General features: G+C 30.8%; 1 protein-coding gene across 1 annotated transcript; it reads right to left on the bottom strand.

Annotated features, from left to right (window-relative positions):
• Positions 1-261: 261 nt before the first annotated feature.
• On the bottom strand, positions 262-15376 carry LOC111695194 (uncharacterized). Its single transcript, XM_023464456.1, has 18 exons — positions 15217-15376; positions 12330-12598; positions 11108-11249; positions 10342-10452; positions 8650-8748; positions 8229-8298; positions 8069-8170; positions 7584-7750; positions 6406-6479; positions 6009-6062; positions 5589-5651; positions 5415-5535; positions 4470-5345; positions 4271-4415; positions 2796-3000; positions 2091-2172; positions 1432-1564; positions 262-425 (listed from the first exon to the last, which is right to left on the bottom strand). The coding sequence occupies exons 3-18, from the start codon at positions 11241-11243 to the stop codon at positions 398-400; spliced, it is 2466 nt and encodes an 821-aa protein (XP_023320224.1). The 5' UTR covers positions 11244-11249; positions 12330-12598; positions 15217-15376; the 3' UTR covers positions 262-397.
• Between the last annotated feature and the right edge of the window lie 1068 nt (positions 15377-16444).

Genomic DNA, 16444 nt, shown 5'->3' with positions numbered 1-16444 from the left:
AAAACAAAAGTTATGAAAAAAAAAATTATTGCATCTTTAATTTGCAACTTCTTGTCAAACTCTGATTAATATTACCTATATTTTTTTCAACTGATGGTTAATTGGACTTTTTTATATTCAACGCGTTAGTAGAGCATTAATTTTTAAATCATTAAAAAAACGGATTGAAAAAAAACTTTAGTTTTTTTCTCCTAAAATGTATGATACACTAAAATTTTCATTTATATGTTCATCTCTGAAGCAATGTCAAAAAATAAAAAGTTTTTTAAAAATCTGTTATATTTGTTGTAAACACGATTACATTTCAATGTTTGATTATCATACAGATATATTGATCAAATGATTAAACTCCACCGAATGATTAATCTCCACCGAATGATTAATCTCCACCGAATGATTAATGCTTGTTTTGGTTAAAGACCTCTCTGAAAAATACTCACTGATTAATTGTATGAAAATGATAATAGCAAGGGGTAAAGTTTCTATTGAGACAGGGTTTCCATGTGCAAAAGCTTAATACAAATCAGGAAGATTGATTAATTTATTTTTAAATTACCTATAATTATATAAAAAGAAAATTGGTCGTATCAATACAATCTTGCATTTAGATAAGCACTTTATTTGGGCTGCAGCTTCAGCTATTGTTGAATTAACCAACGACATTTTATATTTTGCTTATAGTATTGCAAATATTGCAAATCAATATATAGAGATAACAAAATAATGCGGAATTGCTTATTATCAATAATTCTGAACCTGAAAGAAACCTTTAAACAATAAGATATGCTTAGTTGTTATAACAATGGTTGTGGTTAACAATTCTCTTTGGATTTATGTTTATTAAAACTAATATCAGTTTACTTATTATTCCTATAAAGGAAATGATTTTTGCCACACACTCTAACTGTTTCACCCTATCTTAGCAACCCGATGTTGTTGACCTTTGATATTTCAAACTATGAATTCTGTTAAATCAAATAGTCTAAGTTTGAAATATCATAGGTTTAAACCATCTGGTTGCAAAGATATAGGGATTAAAAAATTTAATTTTGTGTCAAAAGCTCAATTTCTTTAGGTGACCTTGTAGATCAATAGTAATTGTAATTTTTTAAATAGATTGTTTTCTAATACCTACAAAATGTATATTGAATTTATTCTGTAAAGGAACTGAGTTTTTGCCACAAAATTAAATATTCTATTTCCTTTATCTCTGCATCCGCGGATAGTTTAAACCTTGGAGATTTCAAACTTAGATTGTTTGATCTAACAGAATCTATAGTTTAAAATATCAAAGGTAACCGACATTGGGTTGAAAAGATAAAGGGGTTGGAAAATCTGAGTTTGTGGCAAAAACTCAATTCCTTTCCTGTAATAAATTACAGTTCTTCTTTGCGTTTAAATGAATATATATATATAAACAGTGAGTAGTTCCTTGATAGTTTAATGGTGAACCAGAAAAATATCTCAATGAAAGAGATTAAACTGAATCCAAGGAACAAAGAGAAGAAACCTCCAACAGTTGACAAGAACCCATAGAATGTTGATCGTATACCTCGTTCATATTCTTTAAAATAAGGATTTATTAAGGTTTGCTTCAAGGGGTTTCCGAACATTAATCACAATTCTTATATGACAAAGATAGAACAAGAAATATGAAAATGTACAATTAAGCACTTAGTAATATGAAACATATTAATATAATTTAAGATATATATTAACCATAACCCAGCTGCTGTGACTGCGTCTAAAATGTTACAAGATCAGAGAGTCCAAGGCATTTTTTAGAGCATCCTTTGAAATATTGGATAATGTATTCATAATAAAGGGAAAATGTAAAGACATAGAGGCATATTCAAATTGAATTTTTCTAACTAAATTTGTAGTGGTATGGATTCATAGTTGTTTAGAAGTTAATAAACTTCACATGAAGGAATTTAAGCTAAGTCGAGAAATAAGCACTGCAGTCACATGATACTGCAGACCTACCCAGCTTAGTTTCCTCTCCGAGTCTTCATATCTTATACTTCTTGGTGTGCTCTGTCAAGTACATAATGGACAGTGGTCATGTGTTTAAAACTTTTTAATATTACCAAGAACTGTGGGATTTGAGAAGAATATGTTGACAACAGCAATATCCTCAATCATTGCATCATAAATCAGAGAACTCTTGTTCTAAAAATATTGTGATTAGCTAATGTGCATGGTAGGGGGATAAGTTGTGGAATTGTTAAACTTTAAAAATTCTTCAGGGTTTTTAATTTAGAGTAAAATGAGATTTATAAAGGCAACGCAGAATGCATCCCCTTCAAAGAGTCTGGTGAAGGCAGTAGGCAGTGCACACTGCCTCTTTGCTTAACAATACTCTCCTTTTCTTCTGGTTTACTATGACTCAGGTTCAGATTACACTGGGTTATGCACCATCAACCAGATTTAGACTTGACATAGGTTGCAGGATGGGGTTCACTATGACTTAGGTTCAGATTTCACTGGGTATTGTACCATCAACCAGATTTGAACTTGACATAGGTTGCAGGATAGGGTTCACAAGGTTGTTATGAGAACTTTACAGGATTTTTCAGTCATTTGTGATTAAACATGAAACTCCAATGTGTACTAAATTAAGGGACGCAAAGTTTCAATATAATTTGGGGATGATGTGCGATTAAAATGAATGAATAATCCCTTTAAAAGGTACGTTTCACATCGCTGTGGGTAATGTTAATGTTATTAATCCAAATTACAAAATTATTATGGCTGAACCCATTCAAAAATATTCACTTGATCCAACCTAATACCTGAATTAGATTTGTAAAGAGTTCACTCTCCATCATTTTATCCGAGTTATATCTGGTTCTCAACTGAGAAGAGGTTTGATTTAAGGGAACAACTTGGTTTTTAGTTTTATAAATCATATTGGCAGACTCAGTCCAGCCGGCAAATATAGCACCTTGCCTGGTGGAACACAGAGGACTTAAGTTGAAGTTTCTAGAGTCACATCCCCTAAATTTTAAGTATTAAATTATATTCAAAGTAGTTACCAGCAAGAAGGAGAATTAAGTTAAAGTATTCAAAGTATTGAGAAACAATAAATTAAGAATTATGTTAGACCAAAAGTGTCCCTTCATCATTGTTAAATCCAAATATTTACTTTATAAAATTATTTTGAGGTTTTGTTCCTCACTGAAAAGTCCAGTTCATTTGACAGAGGATGTCTAATATTCATAAGCTTGACCAAATTGTGTACAGTAAACATACAACCTATAGACTAGTGTTTCCAGTATAATGGGGAAATCATTTCGAAAAATTATTGCATTTTTGGCAATACAAATTTTTTTGCTGAAATTTTAACAATTTTCCAATTCTGTTTGTAGAAAAAGATGCAAATTTTCAGAATTTGTCTACGAAATTCCGCATCGTTTTTGATTCCTTTCGCAAAAAAATGCTAAATTCATGAAAAAGTTTGCAAAATATGAAAAAAAAATTGTGAAAGTTTTTGTGTGCTGGAAACCCTACTATAGACCCTTAACAAGTCAGCACGCTAAATAATCATCAATGTGCACTTGACACACAAGGTCTGTGTTATAACAATTTTGTTGTCAGGAAAAAGCTGCTTTGAATTAATTTAATTCTTTTAATTGAATATTGATAAATCTAAAAGGAATGACATTGATGAAATAAAAAACAGATTCTATATTTCATTCATTCATCCTGAAATAACATAAACATGAAAGATACGTCAGTTTTAATCATAGATAAATAAATAAACATAGATAGCTTATGTACGCAAAATTACCAAGAATTGTACAGTCCGCGAACTCATACTTCTAGGGGTCAAAGTGTACTTCAATGATAAGCGGGGTGATTTGGTGTTTTAATGGATTTCATAATTATTAAACCATTCAGAAGTGAATTCATATTGACGAGAAATAAAGAATGACATAAGAAGGACGAAACTAACTTAAATTTCTCTCTACAGAACTCATGTACAAGGTACACCACAAGTACTCAATGACATAATAACAGCCAATGTTCACAACCGACCTAGTTAATCTATATAATAGGAAAATCTTTAAAACATCTCTGTACATTTATATCTTTCAAGATGAAAAATGTCGTCTTACGCGCAATCTATCTTTATCTATGGTTTTAATTCCGTATGCTAATAAAATTAATCTTCAATTGTAAATACTCATTATTAAATTATCATTACAAAAAAATCAAAATTATGGGTCATAACCTTCTTTTAAATTACAAAAATTTTGCTTTAAACCTGAATGGAGAAGAAGTATGACTACTGGTATAGGTAATTGAGGAGCAGTCAGGGGCACAATTACAGGATTCAGTAACCTCAACTTTCTCCATCTGTTTTTGGAACATAAACGCAGTCCAGGGATCACATATACTTGATTCATCCCCTTTAAACACAATATAGTTAGTCAGTTAAAAAATCAAAAACATTGTGTTAATACCTTTTGGTAAGAACCATGGGACACATCCAAGCTCAGATTCAACCTGGAGTATCTTACACTCCATATCACAGTTAATAAATGAGTAGGTTTTATAAAGAGTTAGATGTCTTTCATCAGGGAAAAAACATTCTCTCTTTTCAGGTGAAATTGATTTTATATTATCATCTGCTGATATTATGTATGATGAAAGCTGGACAAAATGCTCTCTACCAGGAGATAAAACCTTACTCTTCATTTGCATCATTGGGAATTCCATTGACGATCCAACATACAATTGGAATGCATCATAGTCTTCATAAACAGTCCCAAAGTCAACATTTCCAATGCTTTTATCAATGGTTAAACGCAAACCATTATTTTTCCCAACTTTTGGATGTATTTTTTGTTGTTGTTCTACAGTATTTGTTTTATCCATTTCATTTACTAGTGTTGTATATTTACTTTCTCTTAGTATATTCTGTACATTAGCTCCACAACATATTCCATAGTCTGTGATGACAGTTCTAAAAATACTGCTACAGTTTACCTCTTTTCCAAGTATTTCACATCTTTTTAACAGATATTTAACATTTTGTAGATCAGGAATATCAAAACAAGGTTGGGAAACATATCCCAATAATTTAAAAATCTTACGAAAAGTTTCAAAGTCCAAGGATTTCATATATTGTTTTATGGGTTCAATAAGTTTGCCTTGAATTTTTTTCAGATCTTCACTTCGCTTGGGATTGATAAATATATCCAAGATTGGTAAGTCAACCACTGGTCCAGATGCTACAGACTGTGGTTCCTCTGAGCATATGGGTTCAGGTTCTAACATTCCTACAGATCTAGTTACTGGGGGTATTGGATTGTATGGCCACGCATATAAAGGCTTGCCTAAAAGAATGTACGTAAACATGATGCTAATACATGTCAACAAATATTTGTTCAGTTATATGGACATACCTGTTTCTAGGGCATAGAGTGTGTACATTGGATCATTTGTACAGTTACTGTAATTTATCTTACGTCTTTTATGACAATTTTGTTTAGTTGAATCTGAGGTCCACAAGAATCCTTCACATTGCTGAAAATTTCAATGTTTATTTAAAAATTTTGTTATGACTAAATATTCTTTACCGGATGTACATCACAAACAAGTTTACATTCTTCAACACTAAATCCAATGTATGAATCTAGTCCCTGAATTATCAATTATGAATTAATTACGTATGTTTTACCTGACCATCAAATGCTAAGACAGGATATTATGTGTGGGGGGAAGGGGTTAAGTTATCTTTAATATAATGGATATTGGCATGTAAGGGGGAAACTATTTCATCTTAAATATTAAATCCTTTTTGCACTAGCAAAATATTATACATGAGCGAATAAAAAGCAACATTTAATATTGAAACAAAATTGAAAAAATCAAAACTTTTTTAGCAAATCAAAACAATTTAGACCATTAACAATTAACAAAACATCAGGTGATTATGCAATTTAATAACAGTTATTTGATTATTAGTCAAAATAAAATTTGACTAATAGATACAGAACCTGAGGAATGTCCAAAGCTCCTCCATTCCCACTCCAGCAGTTAGTGTTCGTTTTCTTAAGTATTTTTACATTTAGTTCTTTTGATTGGCCTTTTTGCATAAATTGTGCTTTAATGTTCATTTCTGGCTTTCCTAGTGGAATAAAAACATAAAATTGGCAAGGAAGACATTCATTGCTTTGATGACAAATTTAATTACACACTGAGAACATTTTTGAATATTTGGTCTTAACTGACAAGCACTGAAAATAATGCCATCAAAGTTATCATATTTAATTACAATACACTTGTTAACAGAAATATTGAAAACACATAACCCTGAATTATTTAAATGCTAAATAAAATTTTTAAGAATTATTGTAAATTCTAAATAAAACGTTTTTCTTATAATAATCTTACATTTATATAACTGTACATTCCCGTGTATTTCTGCTTTGTCTTGATCCAGTAGAGTTTTACTGGGCAACCAGACCCTAGAGTAGTTTTTAATCATTACAACATGTGGATTGTGGACATCAATATTTGAACATCTCAAAAACAATACACCCAATATTAAAACAAGTGTTCCCGAAAAATAAGCGCTTTTGATCACTACTAATTAATCTTCTATCTGTTGCGTCTATAAGGAGAAAATTGTTAAAAACGACTCATACCGTAGCATCCATACAAACTCAGCAAGTTGCAACATTCAACTCGGATCGTAAAAAAATCAATTTTATTCCAAAAATTATTCAGTTATTATAACCAATAGTCATCGATAATTTTTCGACGTATTTTTTATGATCTGATAGTTACTTTTGAAAATATTTATTCCTGTTTCGAGGATTTTTGATAATGAAGCATGGCATTTTCATATTTTCCAGGAATGTTCGAAAATCCAGCGCCAGCGAAATATATAGTTTAAAAATACAAAATTAAAAATATTATGAAATATTAACTAAATATGAATGCGTCGAAAAATAATCGATGACTATTGATTGTAATATCTGAACGACTTGTTTGGAATTAAATTGATTATTTTACGATCCGAGTTGAATGTTGCAAATTTATGAATTTATATGGAAGCTGCTTGTTCAGCTTGAGTCGTTTTTAATAATTTTCTCCTTATAGACGCAACAGAGAGAAGTAAGATTAGTGGCCATTAAAAGATCTTATTTTTCGCGGTAAGCCTATACCCACTTTCATTTTTCGCGAACACTCCCTTTAAAGAACAAAAGATTAGATAACGATCAAAAATAAAACACCTAAACTCAGATTTTCTATATCTTTGCAACCTAAGAATAAAATCTTTTGATATATCATACTCCAAATTGTGCTAGATCTACTAGTCAAAGTTTGAAATTTCAAAGGTAAACATCATCTGGTTGCCAAGATATAGGTATTAGAAAATCTAAGTTTGCTGCATAACTCAGTTTCTTTAAAAATCTATAAAAAAGCAAAAAAGTCCAAGATGACATTTTGCTACAAACCTTGGTCATATTGTAATCTTGACACTTTCATAATATTTTCATAATATTTACAACTTTCAACCCATTTTTTATATTTTCATCCTACATTCAAAAATTCAAAATACTTACTTATAAATGAGTTGACAGTAACCGTTTCATTAAAAGTATAACACTCAACGTTACTAGGTTTATATATAACACTCTGGCAACTAGGATCTCTATTACAGTGAGCAGCACACTCGAAATAAGACTCGATGTACTTGGTGGATTTAGAAGTGGGTATGATGCAGGAGGACCTGCAACATTATTTTTATACGTACAATTACAGGGGCAACTTTCTCAGTTTGTTAAAAAAGATAAATAGTTAAGGAATGGCGTTTTCTCAAATATGGAGCATAGATACTTTTATTTGAAATGAAAGAGTATACAAAAAGCCATATTTTAGTTAAATGATTTTTTTACTAGTGAGTAGTAAGTTGTAATGTAAGACCTGCTTTAAACATAAGTCTACCCCAGAAGGGTGCAGTTTATCAAATGTTTATGTTAGCAATTCTTGTTAACTCAATCTAAATCTATTCCTCTGAAGAAAAAAAAGCTTATGAACAATAACTTACTCTTGAAGTTTAGCTTCACAAGCAAAAGCATTTCTCCTTGCCATATCTGTTTGACTGTTTTCAATATTCTGTGATAGGAATACATTTACCAGATCCTTCACACTAGACATAAATTAAAGTTGGTTTAGATTAATTACTAGCAAGAATAATAGTTTTGCACCTCATGGACGTTGCAGTGATTTTGTATTCCTCAGCATTAAACTTGGTAAACAGTCCGGTAAAATTATCCGCTGAAATCAGGGATCATGAAAATTATTCACAAAGTGATGAAGTTTTTACACAGTTTAACCCAGAAGACATCGAAAGAATTTATTAAATAATTTTCTAAACCTACTGATAATGGAATGCTGCAGATATTTAATTTTTTAATTAAATAATTATATGGGCCTTTTTAAAACTATTCCTGCATATTCCATGGCCATTTATTTATTTTTAAAATTATTTAAAATAGTATACAACCTATTATCTACAATACAACCTATATTGAAAATAAAAATAAAAAATTCTTAAAAATTCTTCTTTTGATCTGGTCTCAAGAATATACTCTAACTTTCTCTTTTAAGAAAAAAAACTATTTTAACCTGAAGCACTTATATTATCCTTTGCTAACCAGAGGGAGAACTCCTTTAATAAAACTTGCTCCAGTAGGTCTGTGCGTAATCCAGGACTGCAGATGGTCACTAATCAATCTTTCATTATTTGATGTAAGGCAGTGCCTGTCTAGGTATGGTAGTTGAACTGTAAGTGCAGTTAGAGATGGGCACCATTTTTGTGAACACATAAATTTTTTCAAAACAAACAAAAATTTGTTGAAAAAAATCTTTAACTATAATTTGCATTTAAGGGAGCACTCAGAACCTTAATAAAATATTTCTAAATTATTTGTTTCAGCAAACTTTTATTTCAAATCGTCCTTTTTTACTAAATGTACAAAATTTTGAAAAAAAAACTATCATTCTTTCACTGGACAAAAAAATTTCAAACAAATTTTAAAAAACGATAGTTTTTTTAAAATATTTTTTCAAATGAACTTTTGAAAAAAACAATTATTTTTTACTGATTGAACAATCAAAAAAAACAATTTTGTTGAACAAACAATCTTACTGAACAAACGATTCAATTGAACAATCAATTAGTTACAAAACGAACGAAATAGATGAAAATGAACGATATATTTCTGAAAACTATGGAATTTAAATTTTTCGAAAGGACTGAAGAAAAAACTAACAAAATAGGGTGTTAAGAAACTAATTTTAAAAAACCACATTATTGCTACATAAGACCACAAACTCTCTCTATAAAATACATGACTGGATAATTCTAGGAGTCTTTTTAAAGGGCTGGATTTAAAAAATTGAATATTGTCAGCAAACCTCCTGAAATTTCCAGCCTTGGGATTTTGGAAGAACGAATTTTGGGTCTTTAGTGTCAATTGTAGATTGAAAAAAAGATAATTTTGTTAATTTCAATTCTGATATCTAATTTTTCACCAATGCACTGCACTATCAGTTCAACTAGCATGCCATTTCTTTAATAATATATTAAGAACACTAATTAAACTTTCATTATTTAATAAACTTAATTTGGTATTATACTTGATAAAACCTCCATAAAGATAATTTTCACATGAAAAAGTATATTTTGTTGTTTTTACCAAACAAAATCAAACAATATTACATCCAATCATTAAGGAGTGACCAAAATAGATTTTAATTTGTCTTTTTATATATCTTATTACTTTTTTACCAATGTTACCCACCCGTGATTTCCCCAACAGTGCCATAGTTTAAGTCAATTAAATTCCTTTATGACAATTAAGTAAAATATCAAAGTGTTTGTGAAAAAATAGCAAACTAATATTTGGAAATTAAAATCTGGATTTGCTTACAAACCCTTTAATATGCTCTTAATGTTTGTAGACAAATCGGTTTTGGGAACCCTAGGTAAAGTAATGTAACCAGATCTTAAAAGCTCGGTGTCTGTCAGAGAGCTCTGGCTTTCTTCGATTCATTAGTTTCAACCATTATTTGTTCTTTCTTATACTGTAACTGCATTTTTACCATACTCTGTATACTTATTTACATCAGTTTTAGGCTTAATGTTTCCCTTTACTTCGACCACTTTTAAATATATAAAATTTCTTATTTTACTTTTCATTTCTGAAGTTGCATGGGCGATCTTGTAAAATAACCATGAAATGATGCGTAAAATTAAGAATACATTACATAAAATAATAAACTTTAAGTGTTAAGGGTGCAAAAGTTTATTTACACCTGCAGGGTATTCAATCTTTTCAATAGGGTAGTTAGCATTGCTAAGAGTAGTTATAGTCGGGTTGTTTTGCCAGTCCTTGTATGCTTCTACAGATAGATAGATAGATATCCCTGAAAAATGTTAGATGTTTGATATTTAAAGATAATGAATTTCATGATAAGTTGGCAAATCATTCTAAAGCTTAAGAGGTCTCCAGAGCTGGAAGCTTTATAAATGAATACCTTTAATCCAGGTCGCTTGATCTTATATCTAATTTAGACACTTTTGATTTCCTGGTTTGTCCGCTCTTATTAACTCTTTTTCTCTCCCTGCCAGTTTCCGACCGATGAGAGTTCACTCATTAAATGGCGCGCAAAATGTCAAACTACCCAGAGTCTCTGCTTGGTTATATATAGACTTTTGGGGATACTAACTTAAGATTGATTAAATTTTGAGTTTGTCAAAATAAGAAGATAAAAAAAAATGATCTTAATCTCCAAAATTCGAAATTTTTCAATTCAGCTTTTGAACAGATTGTAGCTTTCGTGCCAATTGTAGGTTTCAGACAATTTTTAAAAATTAAAATGCTGATTGATTTTTTTATAAGACTTCTATTTTTATACAAAACTTTTTTTTTTTAATCTGAAAGATTACTGAACAGGAACATAAACATTATTACCTCATAATAAATTAACAAGAACTGACTGCTCGCCATCGACTTTGTAGACAGCTGGGTGGCTTGGATGCGTTAATGAATCGACTTGTATAATGGTGGAAAAAATTTACCTGTAAAACAGAATACAATTACTCCCCAGATGATTCTATCAACCAGAGGCTGTTTAGGAAATACATATCTAACACCATGAGCTGTAGCATTCTCCCCATAACCCTCCATAGTTCGCACAACCGCGCTCTTACTCATTTTATCCTTAAAATAGTATCTTGCCTAACCCCAGATACAGTAAGTCCAAACCAAAATGGAAATTTTAGGATGCCTTAATTAAAGTCAATAAATGGCACATACTGAGTTAAAAAAGAAAAGATTGAAAGTGAGTTTTGCTCTTGATAAGGGTGTTTCCTGCACTAGGTAATTGTATAGATATGTTGATGTATTTGCTCTTGATAATGTTGTTTCCTGCACTTATAGGTAATTGTATAGATATGTTGATGTATTTGCTCTTGATAATGTTATTTCCTGCACTTATAGGTAATTGTATAGATATGTTGATGTATTTGCTCTTGATAATGTTGTTTCCTGCACTACGTAATTGTATAGATATGTTGATGTATTTGCTCTTGATAATGTTGTTTCCTGTACTAGGTAATTGTATAGATATGTTGATGTATTTGCTCTTGATAATGTTATTTCCTGAACTAGGTAATTGTATAGATATGTTGATGTATTTGCTCTTGATAATGTTGTTTCCTGTACTAGGTAATTGTATTCTAATAATTTTAAATCTGACGATAAATAACAAAAATAACAAAAAAAAGCAGATTCTCAGAAAAATTAAAATCATTAAAAACTTTGACCCCAAGGGATTTAACCCCCAAGGGATTTAACCCCAAAGGGATTTAACCCCCACGGGATTTAATGATTAACCCATGTAAATGTCATATATGACATTACGTTGTAAAGGAATTGAGTCTTTGCCACAAACTCAAATTTTCTAATCTCTATATCAATGAAAACTGATTTTGGTGACTTTTGATATTTCAAACTAAGATAATTTGATGCAACAAAATTCATAGTTTGAAATATCTAAATTCTTCGACATTCGGTTGCAGAGATAAAGGAATTAGAATATCAGAGTTTGTGTCAAAGACTCAACTCCTTTGCCTGTTTTAACATGAGCCTGCATAAATTAGTTTTTAGAAGAGCGGGATTCAAGGAAAATTGTTGCATACAATAAAACTGTTTTTAATAAAGGAATATATGTTTTCTGTTCAACGTTAGCAATGATTTTAACTTCTGGTATGTCTTGAGTGTGAAGAAAGTAAGCCTTACCACCAGGGGTCAGTTTGAACAAATAGTATCATTAATATCTTCTTGTAATTGCTCGCCTTACCACCAGGGGTCAGTTTGAACAAATAGTATCATTAATATCTTCTTGTAATTGCTCAGTGTGACATGTTTTTCCAAATAGAGCTGGACCTTCTTTTCCATGTAGAACTAGGATAAGTCCTCAGCATTACTTGTGCCCATTAGATTTCATGCAGTTTTTCACCCCCTTCAGCATAATTTATATTCCCTTGGTTGGAAACATCCTCCTGTCTCTAAATATGAATCTGAAGAAAAAGTTACATGTACTGCACAGTGTACAACCAGGGGGACTGATGTTACATTTCTAACAGTGTTACAGTTTGTTTCTATTTATTTATCTAATTAATACTTTGTGATGACAATGAACTTTTACAAAAGAACTTTTCCCATGTCTATTGTAATCCAAGTCAAAAATATTGAGTCTAAAAAATTTGATTGATGGATATTTGATATTCATAAAATCATCAATAAGAAAAAGAAAATAATATTTTGATTACATTTGCTCCATCAAGCTGTGTGTAATAAAACATATTGTTCTGTAATTGAGGACTGAGCTGTCAATTTAAATATGTATGGTTTCTTTTGTAAATCATATGCAGGGGATATTAGTTCCAAATCTGCAAAGTAATCTTTTTCAAGAGTATATATTTTTAAATCCGAGACGAGCAGAACAAAACTACAACATATATTTATAAAAATGGCTAAAACTATACATTGAAACAATGAATGTCAATTTTAAACCAATAATAAGGTGGGAGATTCAGTTTTTGATGATTCATGATTTTATTTTCGAACATATCCCTGTTGACGGAAAACAGCAACACGATAGACAAATCTGGGTAATAGGCCAGTTAGGATTCTGGTGGGGGATGTTGATTATCCCCAGACAATTCTTTCCCGATAGGCCGTACAAATACACACAACAGAGTAACCCCGTCTCAGAAATTCGATAACAAAATCTTTATTTCCTAAAAAATAACATAAATTATAGGTCATGTTTAATTGTACAATGTTATAATGAATGTTAATAGTAGAAAAAATCTTACGAATTATTTAAGGATAGAAGGGGTGACTTATTTGTTGATCAGTATTGAAATACGTTTTTTTAACTTCTGAAAAATTACAGTTGAATATTTAACGAAATTCACTTATGCTTCTTATGAAAATATTTTGCTTAACTTTAATGATTTCACAACAACGAAAATATTTTAAGCTCCGTCGGAGGAGGACAATGGAATTTGCGGGCTGAAAATTTGGTTTGGCTGTCTCCGACAGGAGATTCAAGTTGAAGACGACATTTTATAGAGGTTTTATAATTAATGGTTAACAATCCCTATTTTGATATATTTACCGGATTTCAGCTCATGACGCATTTTCGGAACATATCCTGGTTTTGAGACAATTATCGGAATTCATATCAATGTCAATTTTTCAGCATTTACGCACTACGTAACAAAACAAGATTTTTTGATAAGGTAAAAAATAAACAAAATAGAAAAAAACTTTTTTTAATTGAGAAATCAAGATATTATTATTATTTGTTCTTACAATACAGATTTAACAAGAGATGCGGGAAACTAATTGTTTAAAAATGCTTGAAAATAAAAAAATTTAATATAAAAAACTCCTTTTATAATTTTGATTAAAAAAAAAAGTTTAAAATTGGAAAATTTGTCCTCGTCATGTTAAATAAAATGTTGGTTATAGTTTTTTTATGACTTTTACTCTGGATATGGGCCGGGATCCCAAAAACCAAGTCTTTCAATTTGTGCCCATTTCTAACACTATAAATGGGCCAAGCGTTAGTTTTGGAACTAATGTCCCCTGATATGCATTGCATATGGAATATAACATACGCAAACATTTAAAGAGACTGTAAGCCTAATTTGAAGTAAACCATTTACAAAGTAACTATTTATATTAAGGTGTAGATGGTACCAGAGTCAATTGGGCAGGTTCCTCTTTAAATAAAAGGTAACTTGAAATTACGCTTACAATCCCTTTAATTGCTACGATTGTAAACTTTAACTTCATTTCATTGGCTGTAAAAGATTTCGCTAAATGTCCTGGAAAATAATTGGGAATCAGATTTAAAATTTGACCAGTTTTACATTTTTTAGTTTTTCTTAAGAATTCATTTCATTCCATTGAACTTCCAAAACAATACTTACTTGGTTCCCTTAGAAATTATTCCAGAAAAATGTTTTACTAAGAATGTTTAATATTTGTTAAGAAGGAATTGAGTTTTTGCCACAAACGCCTGATTTTCTAATTTCAATATCGTTACAACCTTTGATATTTCAAACTATGAATGCTGTTAGATCAAATAATGTAAGTTTGAAATCTAAGGTTTACATCATCAGGTTGCAAAGAAATAGGTATTATTAAAATGTTATTTGTGGCCAATTCCTTTTTATAAAGTGACTTACGTAGATTTGTTACTTTTACTTTTGTTATTTGAAAAAAATATATATTACCGTCAATAATTAGTTAATAATCTATCATGCATCAAAAAGGATTCATATTGGTAAATTATTATTATTAAGACTTACTTATATTATAACTTAGTCTATTTTATATTAATTAGTGATACTAAGAGATCAAAGATATTTGCTGAAAACTCTCATTTTCTAATTCCTAAATCTTTGCAACCCAATGTTATAGGACTTATATATATTTCAAACCAAGAATTCTCCGAGATCAAACAATCTAAGTTTGAAATATCAAAGATTTACACCATCAGGTTGCAAAAATATTGAGATTAGAAAATTTGATTTTACGACCAAGACTCAATTCCTTTTCATTTTACGGTTGAATTTAGTACAAAAAATGAAGATTTTTTTTCTTTTACCTTTTTTTCCATCATTTGGTAGGTTTCATCAACCATTACATTTAAAAGTGAGTTTAAAGATTAAATCAGAAAACAATCGCCTAACCAAGTTCTTTAGTAGATTATTCGTAGATTTACGGTCCCTTGTCGTTTCTGCAGTTAGCTGGGATTTCTCTCAAATCTCAATAAAACATTTATTCATTACTTAGACTTTAACTTTTAGGGGGCCTTGCCCCTCCCGAGGGCGGGGACCTTGTTTAGTACCGTCCCGTCTACTTTCTTGACGTCACCAGAAACCAATTCAACTGAGAATAATTTCAGCTCCTGTGTATGAATACTGAATAGACTGAAGGCCAATATAATACCATAAAGCCAGATGCGTACAAGAACATTTGTGTAGGGGAGGGGGCACTTTTTGCCCACCCTTGGAAACATTGTGCCCCCCTCCTTAAAACCACTTTTTTGAAAAAAATATTGATACAATTCGATAATATACACAGTACACACTTCCATATAACAAGTGTTAATAAATTATATGTGTAATTTTCTTCAGCGGTCTCATTAGACACTTCCTCTTAATAATGTGTTGTAAGCCAGGCGCACAACGGGGGGCCTCAGAACTGAACCGGCCTGAACGGGACGGTACTAAACAAGGTCCACGCCCTCGGCCTCAGAACTGAACCGGCCTGAACCGGCCTGAACGTCACAAATGACGCAAACAGAACTAAATAAAAAGGTAACTAGTGGCTGAATAACAAACATGTACTTAGAGTGTCTTAAAAAATTTTGTTTGTTTTTTTTGAAGCCCATGTTCATGTTTTTAAAATTTTCAGAATTAAGTCTATAAAGTAGTAGATTTTAGGGTCAAAATTAAAGACTAAAACTAGGTTACTCGAGAGAATGCCTTTTAAACTCCTTTTAACCCTTTTATGTGAATACGACACCCATTAATAAATATGTAAAGTAAAAACCTCAAATTGAAGGGTTATGTACAATTTAAAGATGTCCTATTGTTTCAATTGTGAAAATAGTTTCCAGCGAACGAAAACTTTCACGAAAACGATTGGGAATTTCGTTAAAAAAACTAATTATGCGACAATTTCGTGAAAATTCTACGAACGGAATGCTAAAAAACGCGAACAAATTTTCCCCCAAAATGCGAAGTTTTCGCGAAACGCTTTTCCCATTGCTTGAATCCCTAATTGCGAAGCTCCAATTTTAGAATTTTTTTAAGAAAGTTAGCAAAAAA

This window comes from Eurytemora carolleeae, unplaced genomic scaffold (assembly GCF_000591075.1).
Source record: "Eurytemora carolleeae unplaced genomic scaffold, Eaff_2.0 scaffold69, whole genome shotgun sequence".
Classification (NCBI taxonomy): domain Eukaryota; kingdom Metazoa; phylum Arthropoda; class Copepoda; order Calanoida; family Temoridae; genus Eurytemora; species Eurytemora carolleeae.
This window is presented reverse-complemented; position numbering and strand designations above follow the sequence as displayed.